This window comes from Prionailurus bengalensis, chromosome D1 (assembly GCF_016509475.1).
Source record: "Prionailurus bengalensis isolate Pbe53 chromosome D1, Fcat_Pben_1.1_paternal_pri, whole genome shotgun sequence".
Classification (NCBI taxonomy): Eukaryota; Metazoa; Chordata; class Mammalia; order Carnivora; family Felidae; genus Prionailurus; species Prionailurus bengalensis.
The window spans coordinates 103,494,610-103,510,439 of NC_057346.1; the positions used below are offsets into that span (position 1 = coordinate 103,494,610).

General features: G+C 46.2%; 2 protein-coding genes across 2 annotated transcripts; both read left to right on the forward strand.

Moving 5' to 3' along the window:
* Window positions 1–464: 464 nt before the first annotated feature.
* Window positions 465–1,400, forward strand: LOC122482814 (olfactory receptor 9Q1-like). The gene has a single exon (XM_043579109.1). It carries the CDS (start codon window positions 465–467, stop codon window positions 1,398–1,400), a length of 936 nt encoding a protein of 311 aa, XP_043435044.1.
* Window positions 1,401–12,249: 10,849 nt separating this feature from the next.
* LOC122482815 (olfactory receptor 9Q2-like) lies at window positions 12,250–13,540 on the forward strand. Its single transcript, XM_043579110.1, has one exon. The coding sequence runs from the start codon at window positions 12,250–12,252 to the stop codon at window positions 13,192–13,194; it is 945 nt and encodes a 314-aa protein (XP_043435045.1). The 3' UTR covers window positions 13,195–13,540.
* Window positions 13,541–15,830: the final 2,290 nt, after the last annotated feature.

Consider the following 15,830-nt stretch of genomic DNA (forward strand, 5'->3'; position numbering starts at 1 on the left):
AGTGACAGCTGTTGTTTTGATGCAGGCGGGTGATGACAAGTGTTTGAGATAAGGGAGGAGCTGTGTGTGATCTTGCAGAGAAAGAGACAGAGTCCCGAGACAGACATTCCCGTGGTGGGCAGGACCCCGTGGACCAACCCTTCCTGGAATGACAGGGGAATTTTGGTTCAGAAGGGTTATTTGACTCGCGGGGGCTCACGCAGCTAACTTGTGAGAAAGGTGGGGGAATGTGTAATCCTAATTCCGCGATGTTCGCCTGCACTGGCTTCCTGGACATAGAAGATGGTTCTTGTTTCTCTGCGCTCCCTTGAAGGGAGGGGCTGAGAACAGTCACTTCTGAAGCTCACACAGCACCTGCTGTGTTTTGTCCAAGTACGTGGACTTAAGCTAGAAATACGGTTCAGTCCTGTTTACAGCTTCCTACCTGGCTTCTCATCCTAGCGCTCTCAGGCACCTCTGGTGTCATGGCAGAGAAGAACCTCACCTCCACGACCCAGTTCCTCCTTACTGCGTTCACTGACTGTCCTGAACAGGCTCTCCCTCTCTTCCTCCTCTTTCTGTTGATCTATCTCATCACCTTGCTGGGGAACACAGGAATGGTCATCCTGATCCGCGTGGATGGCCGGCTCCACACCCCGATGTACTTCCTCCTGAGTCACCTCTCTTTCATGGACATCTGCTACTCGTCCGTCACGGTCCCCCAGATGCTGGCCGTGCTGCTGGAGCGCGGGGCAGCTCTGTCCTACACACGCTGTGCCGCTCAGTTCTTCCTCTTCACCTTCTTTGGCTCCATCGACTGCTACCTCCTGGCAATCATGGCCTATGACCGCTACGTGGCTGTGTGCCGGCCCCTGCTTTATGTCACCGTCATGACGCAGAAGGCCGGTCTGGGTTTTGTGGCTGGGGCTTACGGTGCTGGTCTCTTCAGTGCCTCTGTGAGGACAGTCTCGGCTTTCACCCTCTCCTTCTGTGGAACCAATGAGATCGACTTTATTTTCTGTGATCTCCCTCCCCTGTTAAAGCTGACCTGTGGGGACAGCTACACCCAGGAGGTGGTCATTATTGTGTTTGCGATATTTGTCATCCCTGCCTGCATGGTGGCCATCTTGGTGTCCTACCTGTTCATCATCGTGGCCATCATGAGGATCCCCTCAGCGGGAGGCCGGGCCAAGACCTTCTCCACGTGTGCCTCCCACCTCACGGCCGTGTCACTCTTCTTCGGCACTCTCATCTTCATGTACCTGAGAGACAACTCTGGCCACTCCCTGCAGGAAGATCGGGTGGTGGCTGTGTTCTACACAACAGTGATCCCCATGCTGAACCCCCTCATCTATAGCCTGAGGAACCAGGAAGTGAAGGAAGCCCTGAGGAAAGTTCTTGAACGAGCTGAGTGGTCCTGACCATTTCCCACTTGGAAAGTCCTGAGAAGTACCTCTTCAACAGCCCCAGCATTCTAGACACTCATTCCCAGCACGCTCACTGTGTATCATCCACACATGACCCATGTCACAGGTCTGTGACTATGAAACAAAATGAGTTTTTGCAAACTTTTCTACGAAAGGTTTCTATCGCGCAGAGATGTTGAAAATAATGTACAGTGAACTCCTTATGTCCAATACTTAGATTCTGCTATCGCTAATATTTTGCTATTTTTGCTTTATCATATATATATGTATATGTATAATATATACACATATATATGTATAATCTGTTCAATTACCCATCGATCAAGTCATCCTTCGACCCACCTTATTTTCTGATGCATTTGGAAGTGAGATGCCGCCGTCAGTATCAGAACTCGTCACTCCCGTAACACTTTAGAATTACGTCCTCAGTTAGGATTCAACATTGAGATTACACTTATTGCTAATGATTACATGAAGGTCATAGTTCAGTGGTCTAATTAATAAAGCCGACCCCCTCAAAGTATTCTTCACACTCTAAAAGTTCACAGAGGTGCCTCGCAGGACTCACTGGAAAATGCCCACCATAACATGCCTGTCCCATTCTTCTTGACTGGAAACATATCCCATTCTTCCTTCCTCCCTGCCTGTTCTAGCCCTCACACATCACAATGTGTGCTGAGAACCCACTTGTGAATTGATATCCCTCCCACTTCCCGTAATAGTATCTGCTGTGTCTGTATCATTGATGTCGACTCTATGTTCTTACAGTTAAAAAAAATTTTTTTTAATGTTTGTTTATTTTTGACAGAGAGAGAGAGAGAGAGAGAGAGAGACAGAGCATGAGTAGGGGAGGGGCAGAGAGAGAGAGGGAGACCCAGAATCCGCAGCAGGCTCCAGGCTCTGACCTGTCAGCACAGAGCCCGACGTGGGGCTCGAACTCACAGACCGCGAGATTGGACGCTCAACCCACTGAGCCACCCAGGCGCCCCCTATGCTCTTACAGTTTTTGACCTCAGCGAGGCAGAGCCTTGCTGTATTCCATACACAGGTGGGCAAGAAGGTTCTCCCGTACCAGGTAGCTGTGTCTGCAGCAGCTCAACCTGGGTCTGAAGACTTCCAGAGTCTGTTGGTTCTTGATCCTCACTTCTCTAACTTACAGGTGTCTCAGTCAAATGCAAGGCACTAGAAGGGAACAGGCCACCCAACCCTTCATTTTCTGTTTTTATGTGATCTTTATTCCTGGAATTAAAATTATTTTCTCCCTGTCCCTTGGATTAAACAAAAACCAAGATCCCAGGTGTACGAATGATGTAAACCATCGTGGGAGAGAAGAGGGAGGCTGACAGTATCTTACAAACAGGGCATGATTCCAGAATGCTGTGTCACCCCCGGAATTGCAGTACGGCTTTGCCCTGCTATCCGAGAGTAGAGGCTTCCTATGAAATCTTTCTTAAGCCAAAACAGCATAAAGCAAAGAAAAAAATTACCATTAATTTATACGGAAAAAATTTTTCAGCATTCTCAGCAAGCCCCAAATAACCTCTCTTGGGCTTTTCTGATACCTTAGGACACATCTTGCTAACAGATGCACAAAATAAATCGAGACAAAGCACAGATGCTCACAGACATTGTTCGGAGCTGTGGCGGCTTGATGCTGAGAGGCTGAGTGTGGTTCCTGGGGAGGGATCATGGCAGGGCCACTCTCCATGTTCGAGGTGCATGCTGAACGCTATTGTCACCTTTTGTCATTTTTTTTTTGTAAACGTGGAGATCCGCGTTGGATGTCTTTCAGGTAGCAAAAGCAGGGGCGAATACAGGTCTTTCGTAAAAGTAAAGTGGGGCAACGTGAAATTTTGAAAGGTGAAGAATACCAGTAATGGGATTTTAAATTGGAAGAAGCAGCTGGAGGACCGGTCAAAGATTCAGGGAGAACACGAGTACAAAGGATACTAAATTTAAGCTCACCTACAGTAAAATAAAACACATTAAAATCTCCAAAGACATTATGTGTATTTCTAGAAGACAGGATGATTTAAAATGCATATTATAATCATCATAAGAAATACTAGATCCATTCAATAGTGGCTTGTCTGGTTCTTAAAACCCAGGTTGAAAATGCATAGCTCCAAAAGACGGACAGTTAATAAATAGCTCCCATGTTGACTGTGTTACAGGTAGTGGCAAAAGGCAAAAGTTAAGAAAGGAGCTAGAAATCTCCGATTGGTCATGTGAAGTTACCTCCTGATTGAAGAGACACCATTGGGTCTGTGTGAGTGAGAGCAGTGCACCAAAGAGCTGTTTGCTCTCTTGGAATCTTCCAGAAGGCAGGAAGCACACCATGAATTGAAAGGAACTGCTAAGAGAATGAGCTGCTAGATATAAGGAGACAACTTATGCTCTTTCTGATGAGATTCTAAGCAGGCAGTTAAGGCTGCTGTTTAAGAAGAAGGGGCCAACTGAGCTGTCTCTAGGGACCAGTGGCCACAGAGCCCCAGTGTTGTATATGGGACTTTTCCTCTATAGAGAGAGTTCAGGGAAAGTTAAGAAAAATGTCCTAAGGTATCCACTTATGTATGGAAGGGCAGACATGGTTAAATTAGTTTTTTTTTTAAGTTCATTTATTTATTTTGAGAGAGAGAGAGAGAGAGAGAGAGAGAGCATGTGTGTGCAAGGGAGGGGTAGAGACAGAGGGAAAGAGAGAATCCCAAGCAGGCTCCACACTGTCAGTACAGAGCCCAATGTGGGGCTCGATCTCATGAACCGTGAGATCATGACCTGAGCCGAAATCAAGAGTTGGATGCTTAACCAGCTGAGCCACCTAGTATCCCAAATTACATATTAAAAAAAATCTTTTTAAGTTTTATTTATTTATTTTGAGAGATACAGAGACAACACAAGTGGGGGAAGAGAAGACAGAGAGGGTGAGAGAGAGAATCCCAAGCAGGCTCTGTGCTGACTGCGCAGAGCCCAATGCAGGGCTCGAACTCATGAAACCTTGAGATTATAACCTGAATCGAAACCAAGAGTTGGACGCTTAACTGACTGAGCCACCCAGGCACCTCAAATTAAGTATTTTTAAAGAATAGTTGATAATATGAAGGTTACCTGGTTGTAAATAGGTGTTAGTATTTCCTTATATCTTGCTATATCTTGTGTGGAAGTCATTAAAATAAAGCAAATTGTGATTCTTTTTATTATTTAATTTTTTTTAATGTTTGTTTATTCTTTGTGAGAAAGAGAGAAAGCAGGAATGGGGGGAGGGCCAGAGAGAGGGAGACACAGAATCTGAAGCAGGCTCCAGGTTCTGAGCTGTCAGCAGAGATCCCGACGCGGGGCTCGAACTCATGAACCATGAGACCATGACCTGAGCCGAAGTCAGCCCCTTAACCAACGGAGCCACCCAAACGCTCCTAGTTATTTTAATTTTAAAAGTCCCATTTTAATAGAAAATACATAGTTGAGGATTAATCGTTAAAATATGCATAGGGAACACTAGGCTATTTAGACCAGAAAACACCATCTGTGGGACAGTCTTGAATGTGGCTGTAATACCTAAAAGGAGAATAAAAAAAAGGACTTCTGGGCAGATAACCTTGGATATCCAACTCAAGAAGTGGGTAGTGAGTATAATACCCTACCCAAACGCTCCTGGTCTCATGCCTGGCATTCAGCTGGATGCTCCCCCTCACCCTTCTCAGGTAGTTTCCTCCAAGGAGAACTCTAATACCATAAGCCAGGTCCTCCAGGAGCTATCAAAGAATGGACTTATTGGTATTATGGCCTCTCTGCTGGGTTCTGGACACACTCCTCACATTTTTTGCCCCAGCCCTGAAAGAGGAGTCCTGGGGACCACACTTCCCCGTCCAGGAGGTGGGGGAAGAAAGGCCACAGCTCTTCCAGAGGCAGGTAGGACAGGAGCGATAAGGCATGACTTGTGAGGTGTCAAAAGGGGCCTGATTCCCTCTCAAAACCCCTTTCTTTGCTTTCAGTTCCTTTGCTGGAAATCACCTCGTGTGGCTTTCTTTTCTGGGGACCTTCAGGTGATGGAAAGAAGGCTGGGTGGTGACTGACACTAGCCAGTGGCATGTCCTTCCTTAAGGGAGTTCCCAATTCTGTACCTCAAGTTTCTCCACCTGAAAACCTGGGGAAAGGCTAGAATAAGAGAATTCTAAGAGCCCCTTTGTGGTCTGGCATTCTATATGACTGGGCTTTAACTTTGTGAAAGTGTAAATTGTTTGAGAAGAGGACCCACATTGTGTGTTGCCAGCCACTTTGTCCAGCCTGGGTTAGGACAAACGAGTGCCCAAGTCTAGGTGATGGAGAAGTACGGGAATGAGTGCTTAGGTCAAGGAAGCTGGAGAGGCCTGAGATGAACTCTGAACACTTTTTCATCTGGTATTTCTGAAAGTGAATCATCTCCCTTCTCATAGGTGGTCAGGCATAAAGCTTACATGGTGTGAGAAATGAGTCCACCGACCCAATCGAAGGAGGGACGCAGAAACTCAGAGTACAGTGGAGTGAGGCTTTAATCAACGTTCCTGTGAGAGCAGGTGTCTGATGGACAGGCACACCTGGGGCAGTTACAGCAGACAATTTATCTCCTAGCATGAAGTCCCACCCCCGTTTCCTCATTGGCTGATTACTACAGAAGTTACAGCCTTATCTGGACGTCGCCTATGCCCATACAAGGCAAGGAGTAGTCTGATTGGAACAAACGTACATTCCCTGAGGTGACGCAGAGACTTTCAGTCCTTCTTCCCTTTGCTCTTTGGCTCATGCTCATTGCAAAGCCCATGAAAATAAGCTGGAGAAACGGAGAGGGGAAGAAGAACCAGGAAGTGAAGTGTCTAAGGGATCGGTACTCCATTGTTTTTTTGTTTGTTTGTTTGTTTTTTGGTTTTAAAAAAAAAGTTTTTTTAACACTTATTTTTTTTTGAGAGACAGAGAAGGGGTGGGGGAGGAGCAGAGGAAGAGGGAGGCAAAGAATCCGAAGCAGGTTCCAGGCTCTGAGCTGTCAGCACAGAGCCTGACACGGGGCTCGCACTCATGAACCGTGAGATCATGGCCTGAGCTGAAGTCGGATGCTTAACCGACTGAGCCACCCAGGCACCCCGGGACTCCATTGTTGGGGGGAGGGTGGTTCATCCATATTTCCAGTAGGTTGCAAACTTGCTGTTAACTAGACAGCACAGCTTTCATTTGGTATTTCTGAAAGTGAACCATCTCCCTTACTTCTCATAGGTGGTCGGCCATAAAGCTTAAAGACATTCCCAAACAGAACTTGTCTTTCCAATGCCTTGTTGATGGCAGTTAGATCTGCAGGCAGGATAGAAACCTGAAGGCTTATACACCAGCGCCGGACACATCTGCTGCCAGCTGTGCTGCCTCTTGCTTCCCCCAGTCACTGCTTAGTCACCACTTCTGAGGGATCCCCCGAAGTCCAGGGGCCGCAGGAATTTCTCGGGTTCTCCTGATCTTAGTGTGGTAAAAATCTCTTCTTTCGTGTTCCCAAACTAGCATCCCTTCTCGTCTGGGAATCTGACCCTGAGTTCACATGGGCATTTCCACATCTTTCTGGGCTCCACCAACTGGCCCTGAGGTAGGCGCCTTGTCCCTTGGCCATATGACCTCCGAGACCTTTCTTGGAATTTTTCTTTTAACTTGGCACGAGAAAAGGTGATTTTCATCTTTTTTTTTGTGGTGGGAAGGCTGGGGCATGTGAGGTGTGGACACAACCATTTGTTTTTCTACTTTGTGGAAAGACCAAAGCTGATATTCACAGACAGTCATGGACCATAGAAAAATTCCTGATGTCATGAGCGTTACCAGGTCCAGTTGTCCCTAAGTTCTGGCTGCACCCTTCCCTGCATTTCCTGAGGTTTTGAGAGTCTTGGGGTGAATTCATCTGTGTGTTCCAGTCACGTTGGGTGCTGGGCTTTTGTCCCCCATGACTAAGAAGACCTCATCAAGAAGCCCCAGAGACTGGAAGTAGTCCCGTTTTAGGATTTCATTCTCCACACTTGTGAGGAGCTGGACTGGATCCCTAAAGTCCTCTGGCTCCATCATTTGGGGAAGTTCAGATATAGAAGCTCTAAGAAAACTTCAAGACAACTTATAAAGGAAACAGTGGAAGAAGCTTGTCTCGGGCTGCAAACCCCTGACAGAATTTGGCGGGGAGAAAGGGCGGATACGCATTTTTAAGAATTAGAACTGAATCAAGAAGCATTCACTTGATTATCTGGTCATCTTCTGTTTGGGGCCTCCTCTGTATTTGGGGGAAGTAAGGGGCCACTGGGTAAGGTGCCAGTTAACCCGTTTGGCCTTAAATTATGGATTGGGAATCAAGTGAACTGATCCAACCACCGACTGTCTTCCTATTTGGGGACTACGGCCTGTTAGCCTGTGAATTGGAAAGAAGTCATTTGGCTTCTAATGTCCCCTGTAGTTCTAGCATCTTATGGGCGCCTCTAAAAATCCGGCAGTTCTGTAATATGTAAAGGGAGGATTGGGACACCAATGATGAACTGTAACATCAGGATAAATGCTTCCAAAGCCAATTTAAGGGCCCTAGACGGTCCTCAACCTTGAACTGGCATGAGATCCATCCACGTATGGATGGGGGATGATAACAGAGATAGATCCCAGGGTGAGAGCTGAGGATATATCCTCCTTACACCAAAACCTACTGTCCTTCCTAATGCTTCCTCCAGACTACGAGGCAGGACTCCTTGGCTACAAGGAACAGATATCCACTTTAGTTCAAGAAAAGAGCCTTTTGGAAGAAGAGAGGGTTAACCCTGGCAATCAACTCAGGTTGAGCTTTCTCCTCCTCCAATGATCTGTGCTTACAAGGGTGAGGCCAGAGGGGGCTGAGGGCGATGCTGAGTCCATCCTTCCTCCGTGGCTGTTGAGTAATACCTTTTAGAAGGAGCAGCGGCCTGGACAAGTACCCCAAGAATTTTCTACCACAGTCTCCTCACTCTGCAATGTAGGTCCCATCTCCAAGCCCCGTCCCTTCTTTTTAAAAGGTTAGAAAGAAAGCAGAGATGTAGAAGGCAGAACTCGCCAACTATTCCCAAATATAGGGGTCTAGAGACATCCGCACGAGGGTTTGCAATAGAGTACAGGAGTTCATCGTGTGCATTCTGGAGCCAGGCTGCTCAGGCTCAAATCCTAGCTCTGCCCCTCACTTTGGCACCATTGGTAATCCACTCCAACTGTCTGTGCCTACATGTTCTCATCCCCTTAAAATGGGGCCAATAATAGTACCTAACTCATAAGGTTATTTTGTGGATTCAATTAACTAACACATCTATCTATCTATCTATCTATCATCTATCAGTATGAGCATCATCATCTGTCATCCTCTATCATCGTAGAAGAGTCAACTGGCATATAGGAAATAGCTTACGTGGTCTTTGCTATTATTCTATTGGATATCCCTATCACATGTTGGCTTAGCCACCGCCATGCCCTGAATCTCTAGATCGGGAAACAAATGTCGGTCAAATCGGTAGTTCTAGAAACAAACCTCTAAACTCCCTTTACTGTAGCTGTATAGGCTCCACTACTCACACATGTGAAATTTTGGTCCATAACTTTTGAGCTTCATTCTGCTTTCTTTCTGGCGCTGGCCTCATGATGACTGAATTGTCTGAATAATTACCTGATAATGGTTTAAAATTCTACCAGAGCTTCCTGAAAGTGGGCTTCTGATGGTCTCAGCAGCCATCACAGCAGGGATGGAGTGAGGCGGAATCACTATTGTTTCTGAAGCAGAACTACAGCTGCTCAGCCACTGGACCCTCTTCGGGACTGAAGGAAAAGTCTTTTTTTTTTTTTTTAATTTTTTTTTTAATTTTTTTTTCAACATTTTTATTTATTTTTGGGACAGAGAGAGACAGAGCATGAACGGGGGAGGGGCAGAGAGAGAGGGAGACACAGAATCAGAAACAGGCTCCAGGCTCTGAGCCATCAGCCCAGAGCCTGACGCGGGGCTCGAACTCACGGACCGCGAGATCGTGACCTGGCTGAATCGGACGCTTAACCGACTGCACCACCCAGGCGCCCCATGGAAAAGTCTTTTTTTAAAAAGCTCCTGAGGGACCGATCTGGAGGGATTGTACTCCCTGCCTGACCCCCTACCAATCCCTTTCACAGTAGGAGCGATTGCTTTTGGGCAAGCCAGTCTGCACTGACTTAAAGGAGCCAGATTTCGAGATGGTGAGTCATCAGGAGATGCCTTTTCTTGGAATGATTATGGCTTGGCTGTTTGGCATTTGGTCAATTGCTGAGCTTTTTCAGAGCTGTACTGCCTCAGGCACACCCATCCCTGGGAACTCTGACTCTGCAGGATGCTAATCTGCTTTCACTGAAAAAGAGGTTTTGTGGTCAAATATTTGGGGGGAAATGGTGGGCTAAGAAAGGTGACAAGGCTTCTTAATTACAGGACCTCATAGATCGTTTAATACACTGCTAGGCGATATGAGTTTCCACACGGATGATACAGTATGCAGTGATTTCCAAACTTGTGAGAACAGTATACCTCTTTTCCTCCCTGGACCCACCTGGGAAGTCTGTTAACAAGGAAGGTGTTGGGGCGCCTGGGGGGCTCAGTCCATTAAGCGTCCGGCTCTTGATTTCTGCTCAGGTTATGATCTCACGGTTCCTGGGTTCGAGGCCCCCGCATCAGGCTCTGCCCTGAGGGGATGGAGCCTGCTTGGGATTCTGTCTCTTTCCCTCTCGCTGCCCCTCCTCTGCTCATGTACTCTCTGTCTCTCTCTCAAAATAAATAAATAAATAAACTTGAAGGAAAAAAAAAACAAACTAAGGTAGATGTCTGTACCCCATGACAAAAGAACTGTATCAGAATCTCTGGAGGCAGGATGATAGTATTCATGCTTTAAATAAATTCCGTGGGCCATTCTTATGCACCAGGAGAACCAGTTTGAGAACCAGCACTCTGGAGGAGAGATCGATCACCACTAAGAATTTGTTCAGTTTGCCTGGTAGAAGTCTGTTCACGACTCACACACACCTCGTGACTCGCCATTTGCACAATTCTCTTTCTGCCAAACGGCGAAATTTCAGAATCGCCAATTTCAGCGTGTCTTGGCATCGGGGAACAAAGGCTTATGCTTCCAAAAACGGTCAGAGCTGCCTAGAGTGGCAGTGGGCAAAGCCCTTGACAAAATTCCCAATAGAGATACAGGAAAACTTCAAAAAAGTACATTCCTTTTGGTACAAGGCAGAAATGAGGCAAGACCAGGAACGAGCCTTGTCAGATGCTGCTGAGTGATGGCAGGACAGGAGATGGGGCTTTTGGAGTTTGAAATCACAGAGAAATCCTCAAAGATATTAGACACCTCGTTAGAAGTCACATGAAGATAAATTGCCCCTCCCTGGAGACTCCCCTTGGGGACCAATTCAGGCATGATGCTGGGGCAGTGAATATAGGGAGCACTGTCAGCCAAGGTCTACTGGTGGATCAGAAGCTCAGGGAGAGAGGCTGGTGCCCTAGCCCTGCTATGCCATCCGAGTCTGAAGACAGTCCCAGGAAGCTCCAGAGTCAGGGATTTATTGTTTTGTCAAAGGTGAGAAGAAAGAGAGGGGCTCCATGAAGTGAGAGCAGACATAGAGGTCTGGAAGCCACCTTACCGCCCCCGAGTTGCTATGATTATGGACTCATGCTGCATTGTTGTTTAGTGAAAGGGAACGAAGACAGGATAATTGAAGTCCAGAGGGGAAAAATGACTTGCATAGGGTCACGCATCTTGTGTGGATGAATCAGAACACAGGTCTCTTCTGCATTGGCAGGTCCCATGGCTTCCAGATCTAATTTCTGTTCTTTGTTATTTTCCCTAATGGATCAGCTCAGTATTGGCCTGGCTGCTGGTGCATCGGGGAATGAAACAGGATCGAAGTCCTCCTTTACAGCCCTGCTTTAGAACCCTAAAGATTCCAAATCCCTTAGCTGAGATCCCACCAACAGCGCTTAGATACCAGACTGCAGAAGTGTTTCTGCTTTCTAATTTGGATGCTTGTCTATGAGCAAACTACTGCGTTTTCCAGGACTGTGTGAACAACCAAACAATGCTTATGGAGTTTTGTTAGGTGCTGAAAAGAGCTTATGTTTGTTGTTTTGATTCCAAGGTTATTGCTAGTACTTACAAAAAGCAACAAATGAAAACCCCTTAATAAGCCAGGCAGCCAACCCTAATTAGGGTAACAGCTATTTGTTAAACATGCCTGCTTTTAGACTGAGAATAGAAATCTTCCTTCCTACAGTCAGAGTCCATTGCTGATTGCTAATATGCTTTTCTTTTTTTTTCGGTTCATGCTCCTTTGTTCAATAGAATATACATTTTTCCTTCCTTAAAACATTCATTTACGATTTTAAATAGCTACTACATATACGTGGAGTGCTTTTAGCTTTCCTGTACACTTTTGCATCTGTTTTAATCTATGCATTAACGTTATTTCTTAAACAGGGCAGATATTATGATCCCCTTCTGGCAGAGGAGGAAATTGAGGTTCAGAGAGGTTAAGTGCCTTGTATAAGATCAAACAGCTAATTGGAGACAGAGTTGCAAATACAAGGGCTGACTTGAAAGTCAGATAAGCACTTGCTGTCCGTTCTTAGTGTAATAGAGGCGTTCATCAGTTTTCTCTTCTAATGAGCTCTGTATGTGTCCATTTCCACTTAAACTGCAAGGTTTGTTCAAGTCTGGTGCCTCCCGCCAGACACCCAATTTAAAGCCTTCTTGCTGGAAATGACTTGCACGTGTCTTCAGGGTCCCCTCACCTGGCTCTTGTCCATCCTCGCAGGTAAACCGCCGGATGGATGGCTGGGAGGAATGACACTGTAGTGAACGAGTTCTTCCTCACTGCGTTCCCAGAGCATCCCGAGTGGGGGCTCCCTCTCTTCCTGGTGTTTTTGAGTTTCTATCTCCTCACTCTGCTGGGGAACACGGGAATGGTCATCCTGATCCGTGTGGATGGCCGGCTTCACACCCCGATGTACTTCTTCCTTGGCCACCTTTCCTTCGTGGACATCTGCTACTCGTCCGTCACGGTCCCCCAGATGCTGGCCATGCTGCTGGAGCGCGGGGCAGTTCTGTCCTACACACGCTGTGCCGCTCAGTTCTTCCTCTTCACCTTCTTTGCTTCCATCGACTGCTACCTCCTGGCAATCATGGCCTATGACCGCTACGTGGCCGTGTGCTGGCCCCTGCTTTATGTCACCGTCATGACGCAGAAGGCCCGCTGGGGCTTACTGGCTGCAGCTTATGCGGCTGGTTTCTCCAGTGCCTTTGTTCGGACGGTCACGGCCTTCACCCTCTCCTTCTGTGGAACCAATGAGATCGACTTTATTTTCTGTGATCTCCCTCCCCTGTTAAAGCTGACCTGTGGGGACAGCTACACCCAGGAGGTGGTCATTATTGTGTTTGCCATTTTTGTCATGCCTCTTTGTGTATTGGTGATCTTGGTGTCCTACGTGTTTATCATCGTGGCCATCATGAGGATCCGCTCCGCGGGGGGCCGGGCCAAGACCTTCTCCACGTGTGCCTCCCACCTCACGGCCGTGTCACTCTTCTTCGGCACTCTCATCTTCATGTACCTCCGAGGCAACTCGGGCCAGTCCTCGGAGGAGGACCGAGCGGTGTCAGTGCTCTACACAGTGGTGACCCCCATGCTGAACCCCTTCATCTATAGCCTGAGGAATAAGGAGGTAAAGGAGGCGGTTGTGAAAGCCCTGAGCAGGTCAAAGTCTCGTGGAAGGCCCTAGAGGGACCCTTGCCAAGTACGTCATTCCTTCGTTTCCCTGTCCTTTCTGTCTATCCTCAACTTCCACCAACTGGGGAGACTTTCCCAGACAACCCTACGTCGAATTGCACCTGAACTTCCCACCTCCACTTTCAGATTTATTACTCTTTGTCATACTTGTCACCATCCGATGCCCGATGTGCTACACATGTGATATTGTCTAATTCTCACAAACTAAAAGGTAAACTACACGAGAGGAGGCGTTTTTATCTGTGAAATCCACTTCTGTGCGGTCAGTGCCTCACCAAGCACCTAGCACATAAAAAACACCCAACAAGTATTTGTTGAATAAACACATTCATCTCTGGTTCCAGTGTCTACCTTTCGGTTCCAACTTCCTCGTCCTCAGATTTTTTTTTTTTTTTGTCTTTTGTTTTTTTTTTTTTGTATCTGCCAAGTGGGTTGACCTACTTTATAGGACTAGATTTTCGAGGATCCAGGGCAAAAAAGAGCAGGGACCATGTCTGTCTTATTTGCTAGCATCTGTTGAATTCTGTACATCCCAGGCACAACACACACTTGATGAGTGGAGTGAATATTTTTGGAAAATCCAAAGACTTGTCAGTCTTTGTTCGTTTTTTTTTTGTTTTGTTTTTGTTTTTGTTTTTGTTTTTTTTGCACAAGTCACTTACATTTTGCAGGGTGGGGTAAAGCAACCGCACAGAGTGCATATTGGGGCCCGTTTTTCCAATATTAACTGCCGGGCAAATGTTCCCCTGACAGATCAGTTTCTGTGGCAGGAACAGAGGCAAGCGTGTTGTAGAAGGAGCTCCGGATTTGGCATCAAAGCATCCAGGCGGTCACTTCTTAGCTGTATGGCTTCAGATTAGTTAGGGTTTGTCAGTCTGCTTTCTCAACTGTGAAATAAAACTTATTGAGCATTTACCCTCAGCCAGGTTTTGTGTGTATCACATTTATTCTCACGACAACTCCATACATGTGGAGAAACAGAAGATGCTGGGTGAAGTTCTATAAACGTTAATTAATTTGATTATGGTGATTGTCCCAGGGTCTGCAGCCCAATGAGCACCAGTGGGCAGAAAGACCCATAGCTGATCGGTGGGCCTTTTCATTTTAGAACTGTCTGGAACAGTGTCTTCTGGGCTGACATTAGCCTTGGGTCCAGACACCTGCAGACGTGGGGTTCACTAAAATTTTTTAACTTAACTCTTGAAGTAATATACGCTTAAATACACACTTAAATTAATTCGAGGCACCAGGCTAAAGGCTTTACATGAATGATTTACTTTAGTCCCAGCAACTTGAGTGGAAAGTAATTCTGGTTGACCTCATTTTGCAAAAGGAAGATTTTAGACCCACAGAGGTGATATGACTTGTCCAAGTTCTGCAGCAAGAAAGTTGCAGAACAGGGAGCACCTGATCCCAAGCCTCTCTCACTCGAAAAGGTCTGCTCACAAATGCCACCCCCCTGTGTATTTCCCCCTGTCTCCTTCCCAGGCCCCAAGTCTCAGATGCAAATCATTTCAGAAGCGTCTGGGTTTTAGTTGCTTCCTCCAATAGGCAGTTCATCAGTACGGTGCCTCTAGGCAGTCACCAACCTTGCCTTCGTGTTTTCCTGTTCAATTTCAGTGATTGCCTAAGAATTCAAGGTTCCTTTCCATACACCGATCATTGTTTTCTTACCATTTAATAACATTTAATATATATTTAATTGTTTTGTTCTATCATCTACATCTATTTAATCTATCTACCTATCTATCCATCTATTATCTAAGTATCTATAATCTATCTACATATCTATTATCTATCCATCCATGTATCATCGATCTATCCATTATCTATCTATTATCATCTATCAAATACGATCTCTGTTTCTAGGAGTTTGTTTTTTTAGATTCCACATACAAGTGAGATCATACAGTATTTGTCTTTCTCTGTCTGCCTTATTTCCTTTCCAGTGCAATGTTTAATAGAAGTAATGAGGGGCGCCTGGGTGGCGCAGTCGGTTAAGCGTCCGACTTCAGCTCAGGTCACGATCTCGCGGTCCGTGAGTTTGAGCCCCACGTCGGGCTCTGGGCTGATGGCTCAGAGCCTGGAGCCTGCTTCCGATTCTGTGTCTCCCTCTCTCTCTGCCCCTCCCCTGCTCATGCTCTGTCTCTCTCTGTCTCAAAAATAAATAAAAACCTTAAAAAAATTAAAAAAAAAAATAGAAGTAATGACAGTGTACGTTCCTGTCCTGTTCTTGATCAGAAGAAACTTATTCTTTCATCAGTCACTGTGTGGGTTTTTCATAGATGCCCTTTATTAGCTTATGGGAGTTCCCTTTGATTCCTAGTTTGTTGAGAGGTTTTTTTTTTTAATTCTTAAGTTAAAAATTTTTTAAAAATGTTTATTTACTTTTGAGGGGGCGCAAGCCAGGGAGGGGTGGAGAGAGGAGACAGTGGATCTGAAGCAGGCTCTGCGCTGACAGACTGACAGCAGCAAGCCAGATGTGGAGCTCGAACTTCCGAACCGAGAGATCGTGACCTGAGCCAAAGTCAGATGCTCAACCAACTGAGCCACCCAGGTGCCCTAAGAGTTTTTTTGTTTTGTTTCGTTTTTTGTTTGTTTGTTTTTTAATCAGGAATGGATTTTGGA